Here is a 27,230-nt window from a genome sequence, read left to right on the forward strand (position 1 = left end):
GTGCCTATAATCTAGTGCATTAAGCCAGGACATGTACTGGGTGGGTAGATCCTTCAGAATTCCTTAGTTAAGCAATTAATCTCCAATTGTTTCTTGAAATATGTAGTGGAAGTATGCATCGATACACATATGATGTCTCACATTCCTTTTTTAATTTTTCCTTTTGCCTACAGTTCCACCAATGATATTGGACACTTTGTATAGTATGCAGCTCTCCTCAAGTTTCATTGTGTCTAAACGATATTCAAGCAACTTATTGTCAATTCAATCACATGTATGCTTTAATCAAAGTTAAAACATCTTGATCAAATGCTTTTCTCAAATCATGGCATTTTCTCAAGCACTTCTAATAAAATGCTTCTGTGAAATATGAATATTGCTGTAATTTACACAACCACATTTATTAATTGGTTTGCATACATCTTTAGAATATCTAGATTATTAAACATATTTTCTGGGCTTAAATACACTTCCAATACACTCGTCCAGTGTAAGTAATAGAACTGGGAAACATGTTTCTGGTGTAACACCATTGTTTAAGAATGCTATAATAAATTATATTGTAAATCACATAAATCAATGTTAAAATTTTTTATTTTATGCATTATTAAGTTGTAGAATAGATAAATTAACCATTATTTACACAGTATTTCTCTTCTAGAGCAAACAAAACAGTGTGCTCCACCTCCTCAACTCCTCAATGGGAAAGTTAAAGAAACACCAAAAGAAATCTATGAACACAGTGATTTGGTGGAATATGTTTGCAATACTAGATTTCTGATGAAGGGTTTTAAAAAAATTCAGTGTGTTGACGGACAATGGACAGACTTGCCTATGTGTATTGGTAATGTATTAAAAATATTCATGTTTAAACAGAAATCAACACTCTCTGTATTCATATAAACACATAAATTGCATTTTGTAAGGAAACATACTTTTGTGAAATTTTCACAGAGGTGGAGGGTACATGAACTTCATTACAGCTCTGTTGTTCAGTCTTCTGCCTCTCCCTATCACCATCGAGATTCGGTAGAGTTCAATTACATGGAAGACTTTACAATGATTGGACACAAGTCAGTTACATGTCTTAATGGAATGTGGACCCCACTTCCTCAATGCATTAGTGAGAAGACACTTCTCAAATTGACAGTCAATGAAATTTAACATTTTATTGTAAAAGATATATTTGTGAACGTATTTTTGAAATTGAGGTGTATTCTTGAAAATGACCAGTCGTAGGGGTACCTGGGTGGCTCAGTCAGGTAAACTTCTGCTTTCTGCTCACCTCATGATCTCAGGGTCCTGGGATTGGACCCCCACATCAGGGTCCCTGCTCAGCCGGGAGTCTGCTTCTCTCTCTCCCTCTGACCCTCCTTCTCATGCTCTCTCTCTCTCTCAAATTCGTAAATAAAATCTTATTTTAAAAAAGTCAGTTCTTCAATTATAATGAAAGCAGACATTGCTTATAGCTCATTATATTCTACAAATTAGCAATAGAATTTAATCAGTGTTTCTGTCCCTAATAGTAACACTGTTTTTAAGTATGAAGCTAAATTTTACTTATGGTTATTCATATGATTTAAATAGGAGTACTAATTGCCAGGAAAATAGAACTGTATTCGCATAAATACCACTTTTGTTTTTAGGTGGTACTCTTAATTTCAGGCCCTGGAAAAAGGAAGTTAATACCCACTTGCTACCTTCCTAGAGGAATCTTGCCTCTCTCCAATCTCTAACAATTTCCCAATCTGTTTCAAAAGCAACAAGTTAATGTGCTGAGAGTCTATGGGCTGCAGGCCCTCTCAATCAGTAGGAGAACTCCGTCAAAAGAAGCGGTCAGCGTTAGACCAGGAAACAAATCTGATGGATGACTTCACTCAGGTTGATGTATGTAAATCATCCTGACCTTTGGATGACCAAGTCTTTTATGACTAACATGGAAAATATTGGGGACTCTTTTCATTTTTTTCTTGGAATGAGTTCTTTCCCAGAGTTTTCCTAAGTCCTACATTCAAAGAGAGCTCTGAGTGTCCCATCCTACTTATTCATCAGATTTCTAGGCATTAATTGTTCCAAGGAGAAGGCAGGGCTTAGGCACACCGTCCATGAGAGCAGAGATTTACTCCTCTTTTGTTCATGTTGTATTCCCAATACCCAAAAGACTGGCAGACATACAGCACACATTAAACAGGAGTTTGTTGAATGAATCATAAGTTTTGTTGTTTATTAATCCTTACGTTTTTGCTAAACACATTCCCATTGGACGTACTGTCAGTCCTTCAAGACCAAACCTCATCTTTGTCCTCTTCTATCTCCACAATGATCACCCCTTGTTTCACTTTGGGAAAACCCAAAGTTATAACAGGCATAACAATGCTCAACTTTTCATTCTTATTCTAAATTATCTGCTTCAATTATTCTTCTTTTCTGATCTCAGAGTTTGCCTTCCAAAGGTTAATCTTCTACCTATATTCAGTTTAACATAATCCCCTTACACCTATCATAGCCCTTACTCCAATTTTCTTCATTCAGTATTAATATCGTACCTCCAGCTAGTCTAGCTGTTCACTCTTCTTCGAATGTTTATTTTCTCCTAATAAACAAAGAAATTCTTTCAGAAACCAATCAGTCATAGCGCAACGACAACTACCACCACTCCTTTTGTCCCTCAGTTACCATCACCTGAACATCTTGTTTTGTCTCCCTCAACATTGTGGACAAACCCTTAAAAACAGGACTAATTCTCAGCCTCTAGTGTGTTTTGAATTAGTCTCCTTTGTTTTATTTTTTATTACAAATCTTTACTTCTTTGGCTAACCATTAACAAATCATTAACAAAGACCTACATCAACTCATATTTTATCAAATGCAAAATGTACTTCGATCTGCACTGAATTTTGGAAATATGTGTTTACATAAAAAGTTGGTATATTTAACTCAGAGTCAGTAAAAATGTGCTATTATAGCATTATAATATTGAATTATAGGGTGATCCAGTATATAAAATAGCTCTTCAAAGATTATAAGAATATAAACAGGAAACAGGTTGTGGCTTTTAGCACTCAATTACTTATTCCAAAAATCTGTTCCTATTTTTTAGCCATCATGCAGAAGATCTACTTAAATATTCACATTCTGTAAGAGACATCTTAGCTGTACTTTTCATATTGTATTACATTACCTTTATTGAAAAAATATATTTAAGCTAACAATTTCATATATTCTACTTCCACAGATAAATGTGGGACCAAACGTAGTCAAGGTGATGACGGTTCAGTATGTAGATCATCCTAAAAAGTGAGCCTCTTACACTTTTCTAGTCCCCAAAGTACAGAAGGTATTTATGATGGACATTGTCCCAGAAATCTCCAGGATTGGACATAAGACTTATGTTCATACATAAGAGCCCATCTCATGCCATATGATCAGGAGTAGATTGGTTGGTGGGATTTATGGACTCAGATGTTTATTTCATTATACTATTGACTCTAAGCTATTTTTAAAATTCTTATTAGTCTTTTCAAAGGAATATTTTCATTTTATAGCAACTGATGAACCTAAAAAATGTAAATATGGCTTGAATAGAAAAGAGGTACAACCATTAAGTAAGACTGTATATGATCATAACGAGAAAGTAAATTATAAATGCAGAGGAGCAACAAAGCTGAAACACTCAACATGCATCAATGAGCGATGGAACACCGAACTAAGCTGCATAGATAAGCTCTTGTTTTCAAAAAGTTACTCTATTTCTTCCTAACTTGTAATTTTAGTATTTTTGTGTCTTTTAAAATTTTTTGCTTATGTATCACTACACATAGTTTTTCAGCTGGAAGGAAATTCAGAAACTAGCCCAAACACTATTCCTAAGTATTAATTGCATCAGTGCCTTAGTCAGCTATAAAACAAAACCGAGAAACGTGGTGGCCTTAAATTAACATCCAATCAGGTAGCTGTAAGAATTAGCGTTTGGGTTTTCTTTGAGACTGGAGAGAGCACAAAGTTGACATTCCCCTCCTCCCCTTCAAGTTCCCGTTCCCGGAGAAGCCTCCAGATGTGCTGCAAATCTGGTCTGTCCCTGGAGCTGACATTCCAGGACAGGTAAATAGGCCTTTGTCACAGCAAGCCTGGGGGTGTGCTTCAGTCCAATGTCTGGGGAGTGCCCTGGAGCTGGTAGCCTGTCATGAATAACCTTTCCAGTGTTACAGTCCTGTGGGACCCAGAAAGGCAAGCCCATTTGGCCAGGAGAGCCAGGAGATCAAGGAGCGTCCCCTCCATGGGCTGAGCATGCTTGCCAGCTTTAGCGAGGCAGCGGAGAAGGCAGGGCTGGGGCTCCAGGAGAGCCCTGGGCTGGAATGCACCCGCGGGTGGTACCAAGGAGGAGAAAGTGTCAGCAACTCCATGGCGGAAAGGGTCCCATCAGACCCCTGCCACTCAGGTAGATGCTTTAAGATTAGCAAATGCTAATCATATGCTTCTCATATGTATAGGTGTTTCTCCAACTCCTCCTTTCACGTGGTCCCCTGAGGTTCCTGACTCGCAGCGCCTGGGTGGCTCAGTGGGTTAAGTGACTGCCTTCCAATGCGGTCATGATCTCACGACTGGGGGGATCGAGCCCCACATCAGGCTTTCTGCTGAACTGGAAGTCTGTTTCTCCTTCTTCCTCTGCCTGTCGCTCCCCTTGCTTGTGTGCGCTTGTGCTCGCTCTGTCAAATAAATAAATAAAATATTAAAAAAGAAATCTCTGTTCTCTGCAGCCCATTGGGTCTCCTGGATGTGAGACCCTTTGGTTTTCAAAGCTAGGTGTTTTAGGGGCTCATCTTGCTTTCGCCAGTCCCAGAGTTTGGAGTGCTGATGTGGGACACGGACCTCTCTCTGCTCAGGGAGAAGCTTGTGTGGGAGAATACCTGATTGTGTGTGGCCCTGCCAGGGGTGGGGTTTCTGTCCCTACTGGGTCTCTGACTCTCATACCCATCTGGAAGTGGCCTTTTCACTATTTATTGTGAGGGAGCTATCCAGCTAGAGGAAATTGTTCCATATACACCTGTGAGTCTCTGGGAGGAGTGAGGTCAGTTTCTTCCTATGCCTTTGTCCTCCCACTCAAATCGTGCACATTGATTTTATACTCTGACACTATACCAGCTGCATTATTCATTTTAGGTACTATTTTGTAGATCTGTTGCAATTTCTGTAAGCAATTATATCACTGAAAATACAAGATTTTATTTTTGCCGGTTCATATTTATTTACTGACTAGGACCTCTGGTAAACTGTTGAAACAAAGAGATGAAAACATACATCTTTGTCCCATTCCTGATCACTGGGAAAGGGTATTCAACATTTTACCACAAGTATAATGTCAGTTTAGGATTTCTGTAAATGCCCTTATCAGTTTAAGGAAATTGCCTTCCATTCTCACTTAACTGAGAAATTTTATGATCACCAATGTTGAATGTTTTTAAATGCTTCTTATGTATCTCTTGATATGATAATATGACTTCCTTAATTCTGTTAATACAGTGAGGTATAGACATGAATCTTGGGATGTTGAACAAATCTCTCTTCCCTAGAGTTAACTCTACTAGATGGTGACATGTTATTCTTTCTACATTTTCATGTACTCAATTTGCTGATATATTTTTAAGTTTTACATCTATATTCATGGGGAATATAAATCTATAGTTACTTTTTCTTTAAATGCATCTCCCAAGTTTTCCTATTAGGATTATCGTGGCCTCATAAAACAAAATGAGGACTGCTTTCTGCTTCTCTGTTTTCTGAAAGTATTTATGTAATTTTATTATAACACATTATTATTTTATTATTTTTACCTTAAATGTTTGATAGACTTCACCCACAACGTTATCTGATACATAATTTGCTTTTTTTGGGAAGTTTTTCTTGATGAAGAATTCAATTTGTTTAGTAAGTAGTGAAATATTCAGATTTTCTTCTTGTCTTTTGTCAATGCAAGAAAGTTGTATTTTTGAAGAATATCTCTCTTTTATCTAATTTATGAAGTTGATTGGTGTACAACTATTTTAATAGTCACTTAATATTCTATCTTCCTTTTAAAAGTTTATTTCATTCTTGACATTGATATTTGTTTCTCTCTTATACTTGATTACTCTTCCTGGGTTTTTTTTTTCTTCAGTTTTATTAATATTTCCAAATAACCAATTTTAACACTTAGTTTTCTTCATTTACTCTCTCATCTATTTTTTAGCCTTACTAACATTCATAGTCTTTTCTGTTTTCTTTTTTCTATTTGTCTTTCTCAATTCTCTCTCTTCTGTGGACTTAACTTTTTTTTTAATTCTAATTACATTGATTTTAATTTTATTTTTCATTTCTTAAGGTAGAAAATTGAAACATGGATTTAAACCATCCTACTTTTTAAAGAGAAACTCCATTTTTCCCTCCAAGTACTGCTGTAGCAGTCTCAAAAATTTTACATACACTTCATTTTCATTTAATTGTATCAGAAATGTTTTCTAATATTCCTTGTGATTTCTTCTTTAATCTGTCAGTTATTTACAGGGTTTTTTTTTTTTTTTTGCTTAATGTCCAGATTCTTTTTTTCTAAATAGATTCATTCTCCTTTAAGACTTTTTTTGGTGGAGTGATTGCTGTACAAAGTACTGCAAAAAATAATGACAATAATAATAATAATTTTAAAAACTAGAAATAAAATAAAATATAAATAATTAAGATACAAAAATATAAAGAAACTTTTTTTTAAAAAAAGCATAAACAGATGATTAGCAGAATAGTAATTTTGCCTTTAGGGAAATTTAGTTGCTAGACCAAAGTCTGGCAAATGTATCAGAGGAAGTACTAATTAAGATTATTAGTGCAGAAGTGGTTAAACATCAGATACAGAAGAAACTCTGTCCTTGATACTGCATTGAAAAAATACGCCAAGATATTTAGAACAAATAAGAAAAAGGTTTCTAATTAAATATAAAATACTTCTACACTTAGAAAATATGAGAAAGAGAAAATATAAGATAGAAATAGAAAATATTAGTTACATGAATGAATTGTAGTCAGTCAAATATTTCTCTGCATTGACTACAAAATCTCGGGTAACTGAAGGGACTGACAAGACTTCCCCGGGTACAATCACATAAGGCCTTTGATGAAATAAACGCACTACAGGAGAGGTCCAAAAGCTTCCAAGTAGAGCCATCCAGAGTCTTCCCTCAGTTTTGAACAAGCATGCTTTGTCTTCTGATTAAGAGCTGCCACGATATATCTGTGGTATCTCAGTTCTTTGGGAGCTCAAAACACAAGTTTACAGAGGAATCATGTGTCCCTGCTGGTCATGCAACTGAAGCCAGCCTGTCTGATCTGTTCAAGAGGGTGCATTTCATTAACCTTCCTATCTCTCAACAGTGTAGGCAAGCTAGGAAACAGTATCTCCAGAGAGTTTTGTAACTTTAAAAACACAGTTTAAGGGTGCCTGGGTGGCATAGTTGTTAAGCGTCTGCCGTCGGCTCAGGTCATGATCCCAGGGTCCTGGGATCCAGGCCCCACATCGGGCTCCCTGCTCAGCAGGAAGCCTGCTTCTCCCTCTCCTGAGCCCCCTGCTTGTGTTCCTTCTCTCTCACTCTGTGTCTCTCTCTGTCAAATAAATACGTAAAATCTTAAAAAACCAAAACCAAAAACCCTGTAAATCATTAAGGATTTTTTCTTTTTCTTCTTAATTTTTTTTCTTAGCCAAGAATCTAACTGATAAATGTCATTTGTTTCAATTTATATCAATTGATAATTGATCGTTAACTATATGTAATTCTTCCTCTGACTAATTAGCTTCCATTCCACATCTTGTGAAGGTTTTAATCCAAGCACAATACATTTTATTATGGATATCAGTATTTATTTAGTGCCTCTTACTGAGTGGACAATTCAGTTAGTACCTCCAAATGGTTAGAAACCATTTGGAAAACCAAATAAGTTTTACATAAATTATGCAAGATTTATCACAGAAAGAATAAAACAGTTACTACAAGATGGTAAGACTATAAACCACATGTGATATATTAAAGTGCTCTACAAGCTGATGAGCATAACATGTTTAAATATAGACATAATGTTATTATTTGATCACTAATGGTACATTACTACTGAGTTTCCTGTTTAATTATCTTTTTAATATGTTTAACTTATGATTTTTAATCAAGAAATCTAATTTTAATAATTTTAGAAGTTATCACGCAGCCGTGCCCCCCTCCACCTCAGATTCCCAATGCTCAAAATATGGCAACGACGGTGAATTATCAGGATGGAGAAAAAGTATCTGTTGTCTGTCAAGACAATTATATAATTCAGGGTGCAGAAGAAATTGTGTGCCGAAATGGAAGATGGCAGTCAATACCTCGCTGTGTTGGTCAGTAGCCCATAACTTGCTTTATAACATTCTTCCAAATGAGGTTAACGCTCCTCTGTGCTTTGTGTAAAGGAAAAACACGAAGGCCTTTCTCTAGATCTGTTTCACTTTACCTCGAAGCAGTAAATTACAAACTAAGAATACAAATCAATCAGTATTCTTTCACTTCTGCTGTGAAATGAACAGACAACAGCTTTGGGTTATTGTGAAAATACCATAGAAAATTTCTGCTTACGCCTATTTTACTCCTCATAATGAACAGGACAAGAATGAAAGGGGCATAGCAAACAAGTAGATAATAGCACAGATTTTATGGAGATATATATGCTTGCAAGTTTCAAATGTTTTTCAGTTTTTCAGTATCTAATTTGTCCAAGTTATCCTTATTTTAAAACCCCAAGTGGTATTTGATTGCACTTTTCAATTTATACACTGTATCTATACCTGACCCTTTGATCTCTGTTCTTCATACAGAAAAACTTGGGTGTCCTCATCTCCTGTTTGGATCTTCAGTTAATCATCTTCTCCTTTCAACTCTAGTACTCTTCAAAGTGTGTTAATTCTTCATTTATTGTCTAAGGAAGTGCCTACTATGTTTATTTTTCTAAGGGCCTAAAATCACATTCATAAACAGGATGACTGCAAGCCAAAATTTGACATCAAATGATTTTTTCACTATTATTTTCTTGTGGTGTACAAATTCATATTGAATTTATATAATTTGTAATATTGATTTTACTAAAAATGGGAAATGTCCAGAAAAATTCTCATTTTCATAGGAGCTTAAATCTTATCAAAATATATTTATCTCCTTTTCTTCAATCTTATATGTAAATTTCCTAAACTGGCACTCTTTCATGACAGATTAAGTGTTTATTTTAAATCTCCCTTATCCCGTTCATTGATTTGCTACTCAAAATGATCATTACGTTAGAGATGCTATTTTTTTCTTTCTATTCAGCTATTTCCTGTGAGAATCCACCCAAAGTGGAAAATGCTATTATACTAAATGAGAAGCCTAGGTATCTACCTGGTCAGACTGCACGTTATGAATGCATCAAACCTTTTGAATTGCTTGGGGAAGTAGAAGTGACATGTTTAGACGGGTACTGGTCACAACCTCCTCAGTGTGCAGGTAAAGTATCTTATTTCCCCTCGGGTTTTAGAGAATATATTAGGGACTAAACATGTCAATATAAATAAATATAGTGACATAGTTCTTATGGAATCTTTTTTTTTATCTCAAATAAAATGGTGGTGCTTAAAATACAATTTTTTTTCTTTTTGTGGACTGCATAGTGATAATATATATTTATTTTATGGGAGATTTGACCACATTAGGACAGTTGGAGTCATGGAAAGTTCTCTCTCTCTCTTTCTCTCTCTCTCTCTCTCTCTCTTTTTTTTTTTTAAGAGAGAGAGCACATGAGTGTAAGCAGTGAAGGGAGGAATAAGGGGAGGGAGAGAGAGAATCTTTAGCAGATGCCACACTGAGTGTGGAGCCCAATACTCGATCTTACAACCCTGAGATTATGACAAGAGCAGAAATCAAGAGTCAGACATTTAATCGACTGAGCCACTCAGGCACCAAGAAAATTCTCTATCTTAAGTGTTAAGAAGCTCAGTTATTTCCTGAGGAATAAATGTACTAAACATATGTTGGGGGTGGGGCCTATTTCACTTTGAGACACACAATCAATCAGCAGCTCGGGCATATCATGGAATGTGATATAAATTTGGGCTTCTTCAGCATGTGGACTATAAAAAGATAGGTTTCTAGCTGAGGTCAACAAGAGAATTCATACATATAGGAAAAAATTCCAAGAACCTGGTCATAACAAACTCTAGTATTTAGAGTTTTGGAAATATTATAAGGATATAGAAGTATTATAAAGAGGAGATATTATAGCTGATTGTTTTTCAAATCAAATTTTGCCTGGCATATATAGTTTCCAGTCTTTTACTTGAGCCCACGTATGTTTTCACATTGAAGTTAGTTTCTTTTAGTTGCCATACACTCGGCTCTTGTTTGTGTGTCCACTCTGCCATGCTCAGTCTTTTAACTGAAGAATTTAAACCATTTACAGTTGGAGTAATTATTGATAGATTAATGGCTGTGTCAGTGATTTTGTTATTTACCTTGTGTTTCTTTCCTATGTTTCTCACTCTCATTTCCTTTTTTGCCAATTCTGTGGATTTTGGGGGGAATATTTTAAAATAATCTCATTTTCATGTGTCTTTATTGTTTTGGTGCATATTTCTTTGTATAGTTTTATCCATGGTTGCTCAAGGTATTAAGATGCACATTATAGCTTGGCACTTCTTCCCTTGGTTTTGACATTTTACCACTTCGAGTGATGAGGAAAACTTACTTCCACTTAGGGTCCATTTACTCACCCCACATTTTATTTTATTTTATTTATTACCTATTTATCGAGATAGAAAGAGAGAGGCGGGGATTGGAGTTTTAGAAGGAGGAGAGAGAAAATCTTCAGGAGATTTCATGCCCAGTTTGGATCCCGACACAGGGCTCAGTTTCACAACCCTGACATCATGACCTGAGCTAAAGTCAAGAGTGGACACTTAACCAACTGACTGAGCCTCCCAGGCACCCATGAGTTCCCCACAGTTCAAACATAAATGTCTGAAGTATTTCTTCTACATATATGGAGCACCATATCAAATGATATAATGTTGCACAAACACCAAACCTGACAAACTCCTTAGGAAAAAGAAAGTCTATCATATTTACCCTTATTTCTTCAGTCCATTGTTTTTGATTCCTTAGTGAAGTCTCAGTCCTTGCTGTGTTATCTTTTTCCTGATATCTGAAGTCTCCCTTTAGCAATTCTTTAAAGACAGATCTGCTGGAGATAAATACTCCATTTCCCTTTGTCTCAGAATATCTTCTTCTCTCCCTTAAACCCCAAAGGATACTATACGGGAAAAAGCATTCAGGGCTGACAGTTCTTGTCTTCTAGCACTTGAAAAATGTCACTTCTTTCTGCTTTGAAGGTCACAGAAGAGGGCCCCACTGACATTTGAATCCTTTCTCCTTTATTAGTTTGCATAGTTTCAATGTCGCTGCTTTTGATATTTTTTCTTTTCCTTTCCTTTTCCTCAGTTTAATTATGGTGTATGTTGGTATGAATTTGGGGGGGGGTTGTCCTGTTTGGCTTTTTCAATATGAATGTTTATGCCTTGTAAAAATTTGGGAAACTTTCAGTCCATATTTTTGAGCATTTTTTTGGTTTTGTTTTCATCTATTTTCAAAGTGAGTCATTTATATTCTATAGTCAAGTTTATGTTTCTGTCATCCGTAATCCATAATTGAGTCCATCCAGTGAGTTTTTTTTATTAATTTTTTTATTAATTCCACTATTATATTATATTTTTCAGTAATATAATTCCAACTAGATTTTTAAAAACCATCATCAAATGATTCCAATATCTACGTCATCTCAGTGTTGTAATCTGTTGATTATCTTTTCTCTTCTGAAATTTTTCCAGGTCTGTGCTATGATGAATGGTTTTCAATTGTATTTTAGAGTTTCGGGTGTTGTATTTTAAGACTCTAGATTTATTGAAATTTCTTATTTATCAGGCCTCCATTACTGCAGAGTGCAAGTCCAGGCTTCCCACTTGGCCTCCACTGACAACCGTGGAAAGTAGTGAGGTGTCTTGTTCCCTGACTGTGGCTGGAAGTCAAGGCTCCACTCTTGACTGCTGATCCACATGGGGAGAGGGCTGGTTGAGGTTTCTTCTAGGAGATTCTTCAGGAGTAATTCAAGCTTTGTAAAAAAAAAAAAATCTGACTTGCTAGAATACTCCTTTCCTGAGCCTTTGACTAAAGACAGCAGGCAATTAGACAATTCTTGGGACTTTTTTCCCCCCTGAACTTGATCTCATTTCTGGTTCCAGTCTTCCTCAGTGCCCAGTCCAGGATCCATAGGCGACAACATGAAAACCCAAACAACTCACTGCAGTATGATTCCTTGAATACCAAGGCCTCAAATCAGATCGACGTCTTTTCTGCATCCTTCACAATCTCTTTTGTTGGTCTTTATAATATGTTCAGGATTTTTAGTGATACTGAGCAAAAGGAATAAGCACAAAGTTTCCTACCTCATTCTGTCCAGAACAGCAAGCCAGAAATTCCCTTTCCCATTACACAAATATGTAATTCTTTCACTTTAATTAACAAAGTTGATGTTCCTTTTATAATAGAAATGACAATCAATAAACAATGACTAGAGATCCAATAGAAACTGCAGTATGTTTTATGTAACAAGAAAGTTTCCTTGTTCCTATTAGCTATCCATCTGCCCAGTACTGATTCAGGAGGAAAAACACTTTTTAACACCAGAATATGGTAAAGAAAACATATTTGTTAATGCTTTATGTATGCTTTTATGTGGTATGAAAGGAAAGGTTTAAAAGTGTGATTCTCAGTTTAAGTGATTAAAATTTCTTCAGTGGGGGTGCCTGGGTGGCTCAGCTGGTTATTTTAATGTTACATATTTTTGTAACATATGTAATGTGACCTATCTTAAAGTTAGGACTGCATCTTAACCATTGTTTATTGTTTAAGGGTATGCCTTCTACTCAGGTCATGATCTTGGGGTCCTGGGATGGAGCCCCACATCAGGCTCCCTGCCCAGAAGGGAGGCTAATTCTCCCTCTGCCTCCCCCTACTTGTCCTGTGCTCTCTCTGTCTCCCTGACTCTCTCTCTCTCTCTCAATAAATACATAAAATTTTTTTAAATAAAATAAAATTTCTTAAATGAATCATTTCTGTCAGTGGAAATCACAAGTTTTGATATTGCTTTTTTTATTTGCTTTATTTTAACCTGTTTTTCTTTGGTCTTTCAATAAATCAAATATTTTTTTTTAGAACCTAGTGGAAAATGTGTGTCTCCTCCATCTATCGACAATGGAGACATTACCTCATTCCCACTACTAGCATATGCTCCGGGATTGTCAGTAGAGTACAAATGTCAGGCCTTCTATGTACTTCAGGGACCCAGGACCATAACATGCAGAAATGGAAAGTGGTCATCACCACCACCAAAATGCTTAGGTAAATATTTCAATATTCTCATGGATCCTGGGAAAATCAGTATAATAGAAGCTTTGCTGTTATTAATAGACTTGTCATGGGTTAACAAACATTCATTGAATGCTGACTACCAAGTACTAGTGTGTAACGAAATAAAGTTGGGAGAAAAACCTCTGTTTCAAGCAAAAGATCCTTTAATGAAAGAACTTGATTTCATTGATACTATGAATCTTTGATTATAACATTTAATTATCACAGCTTAAACATAGCATCTCATTTTGCATCATTCACCATTTAAAGTGTTTAAAATGGACACAATGGTCTTTCAGTGAGTTGGTTTGAAAAAGGTTTTGGAAATGAAGCTCTGGACCAGTGTAGAAGATTCTACCTGAAAGTCTGAAATTCTGTTTTCAATGTTTTATGTTCTCTCTCTTTTTTTTTTTTTTTTTATATTAGCGCCCTGTGCAGTATCAGAAGAAATCTTGAGAAGACATAATATAAGATTTCGATGGTCTTATGAGAAAAAAATATATTCTATGACAGGGGATATGATTGAATTTAACTGTCTTCATGGATATCGTAGAAAGACACCAGTGCATACATTCCGACCCATATGTCAGGATGGGAAACTGTTATATCCTGAATGTGAATAAAATAATGATTAAGATGCAGTCCTAAAATTAAAATATGTACATTTACTCAGAATTTTTCATTATCAATTCAATTCTCAGTTTATTTTTTCAAGTATTGTGTAACTCACTTATATTCATAAATCGGAATTTGTATTGAATATTATATGCATGATGTGATGATAATAAGAGGGATGAATAAATCACTTCTTAAAAGCACCTCATTAAAATTTGGCCAACCAAAATGCTTTGTGCTCTACTCATAAAATACTTACAGCAAGAAACTAGATTCAGTCACTCCAGTGCATACTTCCATCCATCTTTCCCTCTAACTTTCTCAAAGCTTCTTCCATTACTTCTGGGACTGAGACTCTCTGTTCAGAGGAAATGGGAGAAAATGCTTTTCTCCATCTTTAAGGTAATTTCACTTCAAAAATACATAAAAGCCTAACTATGTCATACCTAATAAGATGTCAGTAGTTATTATCTACTTTTGCTTATCTACCAAATGATGAAATGCAAGATCTTCTACAAGATGGCTATCTAGCACAAAAATTTGAACATATCATAAAGAGAAATTAGAATCTAATTGGGTACATAACTGGCATACTATAACATAAAAAGTGACCAAAAAATCCTATACCAAGTATAAACACCCACATATACACAGAGTATAACTTGGTCCCACATAAATGTTTACAGAACAAAGATTGTCAGGAAGTACAATAAAATATTTATAATAATTATACTTGAATTCAGAAATGCTGGGGTAAGAGTTTGTGGTTAACCATGGAATGGGAGAAAATATTCACAAGTGACAGTACAAAGGGCTGATGTCCAAGATCTATAAGGAACTCTTCAAATTCAACACACACAAAACAGATAATCATGTCAAAAATTGGGCAGAAGACATGAGCAGACACTTCTCCAATGAAGACATACAAAGGGCTGATATCCAAGATCTATCAAGAATTCCTCAAACTTAACACATATAAAACAGATAATCATATCAAAAAATGGGCAGAAGGCATGAACAGACACTTCTCCAAAGAAGACATACAGATGGTTAACAGACACATGACAAATGTTCATCATGACTAGCCATCAGGGAGATTCAAATTAAAACCACACTGAGATACCACCTTACACAGTAGAACGGCCAGAATTAACAAGACAGGAAACAACATGTGTTGGATAGGATGTGGAGAAAGGGGAACGCTCTTCCACTGTTGGTGGGAATGCAAGTTGGTGCAACCACTTTGGAAAACAGTGTGGAGAGTCCTTAAGAAATTCAAAATAGAGCTTCCCTATGACCCTGCAATTGCACTACTGGGTATTTACCCTGAAGAGACTGATGTAGTAAAAAGAAAGGCCATCTGTACCTGAATGTTCATTGCAGCAATGGTCACAGCCACCAAACTATGGAAAGAGCCAAGATACCCTACAACAGATGAATGGATAAAGAAGATATGGTACATATATACTATGGAGTATTATTTATGCCTCCATCAGAAAGAATGAATACCCAACTTTTGTATCAATATGGATGGGACTGGAGGAGATTATGCTGAGTGAAATAAATCAAGCAGAGAGAGAATTATCATATGGTTTCGCTTATTTGTGGAGCAATAATAAAAGTAATAACATGGAGGACATTGGGAGATGGAGAGGACAAGTGAGTTGGGGCAACTAGAAGGGGGAGAGACTGTGGACTCTTATGAAACAAACTGAGGGTTGGGAGGGGAGGAAGATGGGGGGTTGGGTGAGCCTGGTGGTGGGTATTAAGGAAGGCACCTATTGCATGGAGCATTGGGTATGGTGCATAAACGAATTCTGGAACATTGAAAAGAAATTTTAAAAATAAATAAAAATTTAAAAATAAATTTAAAAAAAATTTAAAAAAAAGTTAGTGTTTAAGTCCTTAATGCTCACCCGTATTTTCCATGTTTTCTGTCTTTGTATAACCTTTGAACTACAATAAAGATGGTTATTTTATTTGGGTGCCTGGCTGGCTCAACCAGTGGAGTGTGCCCTCACTCTCAGGGTCGTGAGTTTGAGCCCCACATTGGCTGTAGAGGTTACTTAAATATGTAAATAAATCATTTTAAAATTAAAATAAAATAAGAATATATTAAAAGTAAGATGGTATATGTGGAGAATTATGAGGACCTTTTTGATAATGATCTTCAAGTCTAATGACATCCTCATGATTTTGCTGCTCAAGGGGGTTTTGGAATCGTTCAGCCACAAGAGTCTGAAATACAATTTTTATGTTCATACATTTCTAACAATATAATTGGTTGAAATCAGTTGACTTCGGGCACCTGGGTGGCTCAGTGTGTTGAGCCGCTGCCTTCGGCTCGGGTCATGATCTCAGGGTCCTGGGATCGAGTCCCGCATCGGGCTCTCTGCTCAGCGGGAAGCCTGCTTCCTCCTCTCTCTCTCTGCCTGCCTCTCTGCCTACTTGTGATCTCTCTCTGTCAAATAAATAAATAAAATCTTTAAAAAAAAAAGAAATCAGTTGACTTCTAGAAAACCATGAAAACTTTAAGATGAAAACAAAGATATAATTAAGGTAAAAATACTTTAAAGTGATATCTTATTACGTCATTTTGCATCAAATCCAGTGGCATTCTTAGAATGAGAAACTGGTTGTCTCCAATGGAGTCAATTTATCTAAATCTGAAACACAAGCGACAGCCAGTTTTCTTGCATTGAAAGGAACATTGTTACAATTGGCAAGTTATCTTTGCTGTTAATATTGGTTTATATATACTATTTCTCCAAAACTTTTCACCTAATGTTTGTGGAATCTATTTATGACTCTTAACCTGTAATCAATATAGTGTATAATTAATCATTTTCATTGTTGGAGATTTTTAAAATGAATTCTATTCTTTTTCTTTACTTACTAATTGTCATTCTGGTGTGAAGATGACTGTTAGTTTATGCTCTTTAATTCCCAATATTTTGAGTAAGAACTTGATGAAAGTGACCAGTGATGGCTTTAAAGATTTTTTCTTTTTTCTTTTTTTCAACATGTATCAGCATGGAATTTTTATTTATTCAGTTTGTCACAAATAATTATTGTCATTATTCTTTGAAGCTCAAAATATCCCAAATCTGGCTAGAGAGTGCCTCTTGAACCTTGTCCTGATTGCTTTGTTATACCCACTCGTCTTTGAGTGTTTCATTTCTTGTTAGCACAACACAATGCTCTAGGCTCAGTGTATACCTCCCTGACCAATACCCATAATCATATAGCTTTCCAAAAAGGTCTGAATCTTTTTATTGGGAAATACTGTTTAAAATACAAGAATTGTGTTATTGGTACTACATGGGAATGTTCAATACTGTTGAAATGTCTTTAAATGTCTTTTGCTTGTGGGAAAGCTGAAGTAGAAATGAAATTTAAAATTCATTGTCTCCTATTGGATCTTACCATTCAGTGTTATAAATAATACAGGGATAAGAAACTTTTAAATACATTTTCTGTCTTTTCTATTTATTCACATATCCTTATATTTCAATATTTTTAAAAAAATAATAATGCAAACATTACTATTAGCAGTTAAACTACTGAATGAAGGTTAAAATGCCTTTGCCTTTATTTTGTCCCAGGAGGTTTGACTCTTGAGTTTAAGTATTCTCCTCAAAAATTACTTGAAATAGGGGCCCATGGGTGGCTCAGCGGGTTAAGCCTCTGTCTTAGGCTCAGGTCATGATCTCAGGGTCCTGGGATTGAACCCTGTATCAGGCGCTCTGGTCAGAAGAAAGCCTGCTTCCCTCTCTCTCTGCCTGCCTCTCTGCCTACTTGTGATCTCCCTCTCTCTGTCAAATAAAGACATAAAATCTTTTTTAAAAATGAATTGAAATAATCCTTACCTCTGATTCGTTCACCTACCAAATTAATAGAGTTTTACACTTATTTGCATTAGTATTTTTTTTGGTTTTAGATTTCATTTCTTTCTCTTTTACGCTAAACTTTTAAAAAAATATATAAAAAACATTTACATTTTTAAAAAAGATTTTATTTATTTATTTGTGAGAGAGAGAAAGGAGGGAGGGGCAGAGAGAGAGAAAGAGAAACTCAAGCAGACTCCAAGCCAAGCACCATCCTGATGTGGGACCCAATCTCACCACCAGGAGAGTATGGTGTGAGCTGAAAACCAAGAGTCAGACGCTTCAGCCACTGAAGCACCAGGCGCCCTAAACACCTGCATACTTCAAAAGTCAATGTAATATGAGAAGTATGCAGAGTAGTCTTACTTTCATCATATCTGCTCCTCATTTCATAAAGTTGTATTTTTATTGGTTTCTGACATCTTTCCAGTGTTCATTAGTCTCCTTTTTTTATAGAGAAGGGAGATTATGTTACACCTTTGTAGTTGCCATTTTCGTATTTACTTATGGATTGTTTATTTTAGTATCTATTTCTAATATTCCCTTGACTAACCTTTGTCTTCTGCCTGGGCAGAGGTTGCCTAAGTAGCTGTGCTGCAATCGACCTAGTCCACAACACAGTCTGGCATCATCCCCCACCCAAGTGTACATGACATCGATAGGGAGAAGTCAAACCATAATTTGAAACTAATCTGCCTCATAGAATTTTTTTTTTTTTTTAAATAAGCAACGTTATTTCATTAGTTTTGGAAACTCCCCTCTCCAAATAAGGCCTGAACTCAAAAAGCAATAAAGCTTTGGAAAAATTTATCTGAAAGTGGCCAAAAATATTTTAAAATAGACTTGAAGATCATTTGTAGTTTTCTCCTTATAACATGCGGGGCAAACTCTCACAGAACACAACACCGAGGGAGTGGAATCTAAGTCATCCTGGTCGCCACTGCTAGGTCACTGGGACTCCGGTGGCGCCTGCAATTCGCGCAGGCGCAGAGCCTGCCAAGGTATGGCGCCGGAGCGGGAATCCGCCCCGCCTTCCCCAGGCCCCGCCCACCCAGGTTCAGTTCCTGGCATTGCCACTAGGGGCGGCCGCGGTCCCCGCAGCGCCTGTAGCTGCGAAGCTGAGTGGTCCGGGTTTCCAGCCGAGCCTATTTTCCAGCTGGGCCGCAACATGGCTGCGCACAGGGCTGCGAGTCGGCAAGTCGCCGCGTTCTCATTTTCCTGACAGCCCCCGGCTTCTGTGCGCGCCTTGCCCTCCCCAGGCCACTCCAGCAGACATGTTTGCCAAGGCCTTTCGTCAAGTCCAACACGGCCATCAAGGGATCGGACAGGTGAGGGAGAGAAGGGGCCCGCTCCGCCCACCAGGCACCCAGACATCTCTCAGTGCAGGCTGGCCCACAGCCCTCTCTGAGCTAGGTTCGCCGCCCTGGGTGGAGGCCAGGGAAAGTCCAGCCAGGATGGGAGCCCAGTGAGCGAGGGTGGGTTAGACACATTTTGAGGGCGAAGATGGAGCACAGGCGTAGTGTGTCTCCCAGGCTAGTAAAGGAAAACGTAATTGAGTCAGCGCTTTCTGACTGCGGCTAGATAAGGTGTGGAGGGCGCAAACTCGAACAATGACAGGCCCCGCCCTCCACAGCGCTTCGAGTCCCTTAGGAAAAATCAGATGGGACACCGGAAACTACGACTACAGGAGAAAAGGGATCTACTTCTCGCAGGAGAGGCAGATGGAGGGTGAGGTGGGAGAGAACCAAGGGACGCGTTTTAAGAACTGCGTCTGTTACACAGTGTTGCTGTGTCTGTACACAGTGTTGCTGATGCTGGTACCACGTGTGAAGTTTGGGACCAGTGTTCCCTAGTTGTCACTCCTGGTACCTTCCTATAGCTTTTTGACCATAAGCTGACAGATTTGCAAGGCAGATAAGAGAAAGGAGTGGGGCGGAGGGCAAGGCTGAGTTTCTAGTCAGGCTAACTTGGTTCCTCACTATGATGAGGGAGCAGGAGGCTGGCTTAAGACAAAGCAAAAGCTGGCGCCTTGCACCCCCTCTCCACCCGCTCCCCTCTGTAATATGTGTAGCATTCTTCAGGCACCCCTGACTGCCATAAACGATAAACAAATAGTTAACTTGCAGAGATCACATTCCTGCAAGACAGGACTCTCCCTTGCTCTACAAATGTCCTAGAGATCTACAAACAAAGAAGTTACCTTATCAACAGCATAAATTTCCAGAGGCAAATAACTCTCAGTTCCTCAAGCCCTAATGTCTCCCTCCCCATCATAAACGAAACTGGAGGAGGCTGAGGTAGAAGGGAAGGTAAATGATAGCAGGATCATAACACCCCACCAAAAATCTCCCAATTATGTTGATGTTGATGGCTGGCCTAAAGACAACATTGATCAAGCCACAAGGGCAAGGCCCCCTCCCCGCACCTTGTAGGCCCTCTTTAACATATGAAAGCTCCGTTGACACCTCCCTTCCACTCACCTTCCCCAACCTAAGGGTACATAACCTGCCATCCCAGGGCAGCAGCTCTTCCTGCCCATGAGTCCTGTCCCCGTGCTTTAATAAACCACCATTTTGCACCAAAGATGTCTCAAGAATTCTTTCTTGGTCATCAGCTCCAGACCTCAGCCCACTGAACCTCACCTAGGTTCTAGAACTTCATCAACTAGATCTCAGTTTTCCTCCTTCTTTGTGAAATGGAAAGACTTGCCCCAGGAATATATGGAATTACATGAGACACTGAATGAGAAAGAGGATAGGATGTTTTGGAAGAGTAGGGCATCATATACCATATATAGGGCATCATAAACCAGTTTTCCTTGGCCCCTGTGATTTTGTAGTAGGTCCTCTGGAGTCCTTTGAATGTATTAAAATCCATTCAGGCAGGATTCAGACCAAGTATTGGTTTGCTTTCCGCAGGAGAAAGTTTCGGGCTGGTGTGGCGGCTGCTTTCCCGACTCTTGGAACAGATCAGGTCTCTGCCTTAGTACCTGGAAAGGAAGAGCTCAACATTGTGAAGTTATATGCTCACAGGGGGGATGTGGTGACTGCGTATGTGTGTGCTGGTAACCCCATCCTGTTTGAACTGGAGAAAAATCTATACCCAACAGGTATGCCAATAGGATGGTGTCGGGGACCGCCTCCGGCCGGGAAAGTCCCCACCATTACAAGATGGCGCTTGGCTCACTGCCAGCAAAATAAGCTGCAAGTAAACAACGAACTTTCTGGTGAAGCCCGCCTAAAGGAGGACATAGTCATTGGCTGTTTCAAATTTAATCAGCATAGTAACAGGACTCTCATTGGCTCTCCCCATTGTTTGGCCCCTTATTGGTCACCCTGCTCACTGATTGGTCATGTAAATGTATATAAGTGTGTAGACTTGCGGAAATAAAGAGACGAAGCATTAACACCATGCCAGGCTGGTTGTCGTTCTTGCGGGCCGAGGGCGACAAATGGTGCCGGCACCCGGGAATAGTTAACGAGTAAGTAAACCTTGCAAGGAGAAAAACCGCAGGTAAGCGGGGAAGGAACCACAATTAAAGTGGTGGCAATCTTGTACAAGACCGCAATAAGAAGCAGGCGGCCATAGAGCCGGGATTTTATTCCGCGGTAAAGCGGGGAATAAAGGTCGACTGAAGTATATGTGCGTAAAAAGTCAGTGTGTTAGTGTCTTTAACGTCCGTGTCTGTTGTCTGTGTGTTCATAATGGGGTCTGAAGTATCTAAAGTGCGGTTAGAAGGGTCTTTAGAAGACCTGCTGTAAGCCAATGGAACTCCACTAAAAGCAAAAACTGCTCGGGCCTTTTTGAATACAGTGGAAAAGGCGGCTCCATGGTTCCTAGATGAAGGCTTGCTAAACATACCTCAATGGGACCACCTGTGATCCAGGGTTTGGCCCCTGTAAAACCTATTAATGCCTCGGGGCCATATCAACCTTTGCCATTGAGGACCCGGTGCCACAGGCGAGACATTATCATAAGCTGTTCCATGTGAATGCTTTAATTCTTCGCCTCAAATTTAACATAACAAAAGCACAGGCACGGGACATAGTAGTCTCCTGCAGAAACTGCGTGACTTTACTACCTGCACCATCCATGGGGGTTAATCCTAAGGGTCTGTTACCTAATCATATATGGCAAATGGATGTCACACATGTTTCAGAATTTGGAAAGTTAAGATATGTTCATGTCTCTGTAGATACCTGCTCTGGAATAATTTTCGCCTCAGTGCATACGGGGGAAAAATCCAGAGATGTTAATCACCCATTGCCTACAGGCTTTCGCGGCATGGGGAAAGCCACGCCAGTTAAAGACAGATAATGGTCCAGCCTACACCTCACAACCCTTTAAAGCCTTCCTACAGCAACTTGACATTCACTTGATACATGGAATACCCATGTATCACAAGGGCAGAGTGTTGTGGAGCGCACGCATCTTACAATAAAAAATGCGCTTTATAAACAAAAAGGGGGAATAGGGTACACCTTCAGGTCCCCTAAAGATAAGCTCAACACCGGGACGCCTGGGTGGCTCAGTTGGTTAAGCAGCTGCCTTTGGCCCAGGTCATGATCCCAGCGTCCTGGGATTGAGTCCCACATCGGGCTCCTTGCTCGGCGGGGAGCCTGCTTCTGTCTCTGCCTGCCATTCTGTCTGCCTGTGCTCGCTTGCTCTCCCTCTCTCTCTCTCTGACAAATAAATAAAAAATCTTAAAAAAAAAAAAAAGAAAAAGATAAGCTCAACACATTTTCTTTATTTTGAATTTTTTAACGTTGGACAAAACAGGTAAATCAGCTGCAGACAGACATGCAAGTGCTGCTGCTGCTCCCCCTAAGCCTTTAGTACTTTGGAAGGACATCCTCACAGGAAAGTGGAATGGACCAGATCCAGTGTTAGTATGGAGTAGGGGGTCTGTATGTGTTTTTCCACAGGAAAAAGAGGCTCCAATTTGGATCCCAGAGCGGCTGGTGCGTGCAGCCTTGCCTCCGAACACCAGTCATGATGCTGAAGATGCTGATGATAACGCTGAGGATGCTACACCTCCTGCGGCAGACTCAAGCCAGAGAGCTGTGAGCAGTGATTAAAGCATGGCTATATCCTTTACCAGTGACTAATTCTTCTCTCATATTCCCTCCTCTCCCTTTGATGCATGGCAGGTCTGTAACTTGTTAGGAGCATGTACTGATATCTCAGCAGTGTCCATGTTAAATGGTGGCAAATTCCTCAACTGTTCTTATAAACAAAATGACTCTAGTACCTTTGAGACAACAGTTAATGTGTCTTGTCCCAATAATATTACTTATCAGCCCACTCCCATATGCGTCTCGCCACCGTTCCTTTTCCTCGTAACAAATGCTAGCAAGCTGAATGATATGTTGAATTGCACTAAGAATTGCTATCTTTCCCAGTGCTGGAATCTCACCGCCTTCAAGCTGGCTGTGATTATGCGTATCCCTACCCATGTTCCTATCCCAGTTTTCATTCCAGAGGACAAGTTACCGGTGGTGCTATCCAGAAAGAAGAGAGATTTTGGTATCACAGCCACCATTGTGACAGCATTGGCTATATCTACAGCAGCTGCCATGGCAGCAGCAGTCTCGCTTGCTGCAACTAGACCCACTGCGGAAGCTGTGAACACCCTTGCAGCAGGAACGGCAGCAGCCCTTCAAACACAGACTCAGATCAATGCACATCTGCAAGCAGGAATCCTAAATAGTCAACCAGAGAGTGGATTTGGTTCAAGAACAAGTGGACATATTGGGGGCCCTATTGGGACTGGGATGTATAGCACCCTTCCCCGCAATTTGTGTAACTCCTATAGCCTATGCTAATATGAGTAACTTACAGAATGTCTCCCGACAGCTCTCCCAGTATTTGCAGGGTGCTTGGTCTGACGATTTTCAAAATTTCACACGAGTACGCGTGTGCAACCAGCTTCCCTCCCAGAGCTATTTCAAACATTCAGCAATATGTTCCAGTTTACCAAACAATGGGCTGGCACAATTGGTCTTCTTGTCCTCCTTCTTATTGGCATTCTGCTTCTATTCAGAAAAGTTTGCCAGTGGAGAACACAGCAGCGAGAGCAGAGCCGAGCTATAGTACAAGCCCTTATGTCAATAGAGGCTGGACATCTCCCCAGATATGGCTAAGCATGCTAGATCGGTAGTCAAAGACGGGTAAGATCAGTAGAGAAACATACCAACCTAAGACAGGACAGAGATCATCGATATCTTGCGTCTGATGACGGGTAAGGATGTTTTCTGCTACTGACGACCTAAGACAGGCACGATCTCTGCCATAAAACAAAAAAGGGGAGATGTCGGGGACCGCCTCCGGCCGGGAAAGTCCCCGCCATTACAAGATGGTGCTTGGCTCACTGCCAGCAAAATAAGCTGCAAGTAAACAACGGACTTTCTGGTGAAGCCCGCCTAAAGGAGGACATAGTCATTGGCTGTTTCAAATTTAATCAGCATAGTAACAGGACTCTCATTGGCTCTCCCCATTGTTTGGCCCCTTATTGGTCACCCTGCTCACTGATTGGTCATGTAAATGTATATAAGTGTGTAGACTTGCGGAAATAAAGAGACGAAGCATTAACACCATGCCAGGCTGGTTGTCGTTCTTGCGGGCCAAGGGCGACAGGATGGAGAGGGCCATTACTAATAATCCTTGCCTAACCTCTGTTTATCCTTTTTTCTTTCATTAACCTGCCTTACTTAAAATGTGAAGTACAGAATCTCCCGATATCATCCCCAAGGATCTTTTTGGACCCAGTGTCCCTAGAATTGGGTCTTTGAAGATCAAAAACTGCTATAGGAGGGAGAATAAAAGATCTAACTCAGGAATAGGGTAGTTGGCAAGGGATGTTCTAAGAAGAAGGAATAATAGTTCATCGTGAGTTAAGTAGGGATGGAGGAGAGGTCTCAAAAAGGGTGAAATTTCAGGATATGTAAAAAATATTTTTTAAATTATCAGTAGCAGGATTTTCTTAAGAAACTGAATAGGAAGGAAGCTGGGTTAATGGAACTACATACCCAGCTGTCCAGTGATGTCCTTCAGTGCAGATATCTCACAGGGATTCTTTCTTAGGCTCGTCCTGGCTCTCGGGATCTTTGCTCTCTGTCTTTGTCACTTGGGGCTCTTCTTCCCCCAGCTTGGCTGCAGCAGAGCAGTGGGGTCTCCTTCGGTTACCTGTGCCCCCAGCCCACTTTGCGGCTATGCAGACACAGGCCCTTTTCAATCTAAGGTTTTACTGTTAGTCACTGGGAACACGGGGAATAAAAGTAGTAAACATGGGGAAGTTTCAACACGTCTTACAGGCTGGCACCCCGTTCTTTGCTTACTTGCTTCTGAGGTCCCAGATGGAATCCTCGTTGGGTCTCTGTCCCAGCTTTTATCTCCTGTGCCGTGGCCATTGCTGCATCCAGGTGGAATCACAGGGGCCTCACAGCCTCCTCTCTAGCTTTGAGTTTATGTTCTTCTCTGTTTCTTAATTAAAGTGACCTTAGTGTTTGGCTTGTCCGGTTCCCTCAGAGATTGACCTTTTGGTAATAAGTCTTCCTGTGGGTCTTTTTGGGCCGTGTACACCTCTGGTCCTGTCCTGATCTCCCAACGTTCACAACATGGCCTCTGGTGCTCAAAAAACTGATGGGAGGAGCAGGTAAGAGGATTTTCCTGTATTCTGGCTATTGGCCAAAACTTACTTAGTAAGGGCCAACTACTTGAATAATGCACCCATTTCCTGTGTTCATACCATTGAAAAATGAAATTTTTCATGCATGTTTGTTTCCTCCCTCACCTGGCTGCTTCCATAAGGTCCCTGGGCCTCTACGACCCCATTGGAAGGCTTCAGTAAGCTTTGTACTTTGTACTTACAGCAGAAAGTACTCTGTGAATGCCCATATGCTCTGCTTTCATCAATAAGCTAAAGTTAGGAAAAGCAGAATAAGAGATCATGGAACCTGACCCTCAGCTTGGTGCTTCAGTTTGACCACCAGCCCCGGAAAAGGTCTGATACTCAGGTTGCATTTTCTAATTTTCATTATGAATAACCTAGTTGATACTTAATAAGTGTTTGTTGGTTGAGTGAATGAATTAATGTTGAAGTCACACTTGGAATTGCTTAGAAGCAGAATGTGGGTTGTGATGCCTTTGTCTTGTTTCCCACAGATTTGATGCTGCCCGGCCTTGTGGTGCCCCCTACTGGTCTGCCTCAGGTACAGAAGGGTGACGTCTGTGCCATTGCCTTGGTGGGGAACAGGTACTGTGCCTGTCCCCTGTGCCTTTGGGGGAAAAACCTTAGGTAAAACTGGGGAGAGGGAATGGGAAAGGATAACTTCGAAAGCTTATGGATAAAAAATTAAAAGAAAAAAAGGGGCGCCTGGGTGGCTCAGTGGGTTAAAGCCTCTGCCTTCAGCTCAGGTCATGATCCCAGGGTCTTGAGATCGAGCCCCACATCAGGCTCTCTGCTAAGCAGGGAGCCTGCTTCCTCCTCTCTCTGATTGCCTCTCTGCCTACTTGTAATCTCTGTCTGTCAAATAAATAAATAAAATCTTTAAAAAAAATTAAAAGAAAAAAAAAAAGATTCTTCTTCCAGAAACAGAAAGTGGGCCTTGGGAGAACGACAGTGAGCCTGTGTGAGTGATTACCAGGAGTTGGGGAATGAGAGAAATAAGGAGAGTTTGGTCAAAGGATATAAACTTTCAATTATAGGATCAAGTTGGAAGGTCTAATGGATAACAAGGCGATTATAGTTGGTAACAATATCATGTAACTGAAATTTGCTAAGAGAATACGATTTACCTCCTCTCACCACTGACCTCTAGCCACATAAGCACCAAAAAAAAAAAAAAAAAAAAAAAGAATAAGCTTTGGAGAAGATGTTGTATCTTTCTCACTCACTACTTTAAATTACTTTCTGACACAATATGATAGCAAATAGTGACTATTCAACAAATATTTGTTAAATAGATAAATGAATATTTGTGCCTGATAGTTCTATGTTGATATAAAAATAAAGCAAGATGCTATGTCTTGTTTGTTCCATCTATAAAAATTATTGTTGTCTACTAAATACAAACATGCACACATAGATAATTTCAAACACACACACACACCGTGAACTTTGGGGAAACAATAAGTCACATACAATCACTTATTTCTGTTCTTCTTGCAGGTCCTGCTGAGGTAGTGTAGGAAATTATTTTTTATGTCAAAAGATAGTTGTTTCAGGAAATGCAGAGTGCCCACAGCA

The 27,230-nt window shown here is 39.2% G+C and overlaps 1 protein-coding gene and 1 pseudogene across 1 annotated transcript in view; both read left to right on the top strand.

Moving 5' to 3' along the window:
- LOC122917954 (complement factor H-like) overlaps positions 1 to 14,156 on the top strand; it is a 170,314-nt gene extending 156,158 nt beyond the window's left edge. Inside the window, exons 10-17 of the mRNA XM_044266119.1 lie at positions 662 to 844; positions 877 to 894; positions 959 to 1,123; positions 3,546 to 3,740; positions 8,213 to 8,392; positions 9,354 to 9,527; positions 13,287 to 13,472; positions 13,908 to 14,156. Of these exons, the coding sequence (XP_044122054.1) occupies positions 662 to 844; positions 877 to 894; positions 959 to 1,123; positions 3,546 to 3,740; positions 8,213 to 8,392; positions 9,354 to 9,527; positions 13,287 to 13,472; positions 13,908 to 14,104 (1,298 nt within the window). The 3' untranslated portion in view covers positions 14,105 to 14,156. The remainder of the gene's footprint in view (positions 1 to 661; positions 845 to 876; positions 895 to 958; positions 1,124 to 3,545; positions 3,741 to 8,212; positions 8,393 to 9,353; positions 9,528 to 13,286; positions 13,473 to 13,907) is intronic.
- Positions 14,157 to 19,074: 4,918 nt separating this feature from the next.
- LOC122917955 lies at positions 19,075 to 26,283 on the top strand (annotated as a pseudogene).
- Positions 26,284 to 27,230: the final 947 nt, after the last annotated feature.

The sequence above is a fragment of the Neovison vison genome, chromosome 10 (assembly GCF_020171115.1).
Source record: "Neovison vison isolate M4711 chromosome 10, ASM_NN_V1, whole genome shotgun sequence".
NCBI lineage: Eukaryota > Metazoa > Chordata > Mammalia > Carnivora > Mustelidae > Neogale > Neogale vison.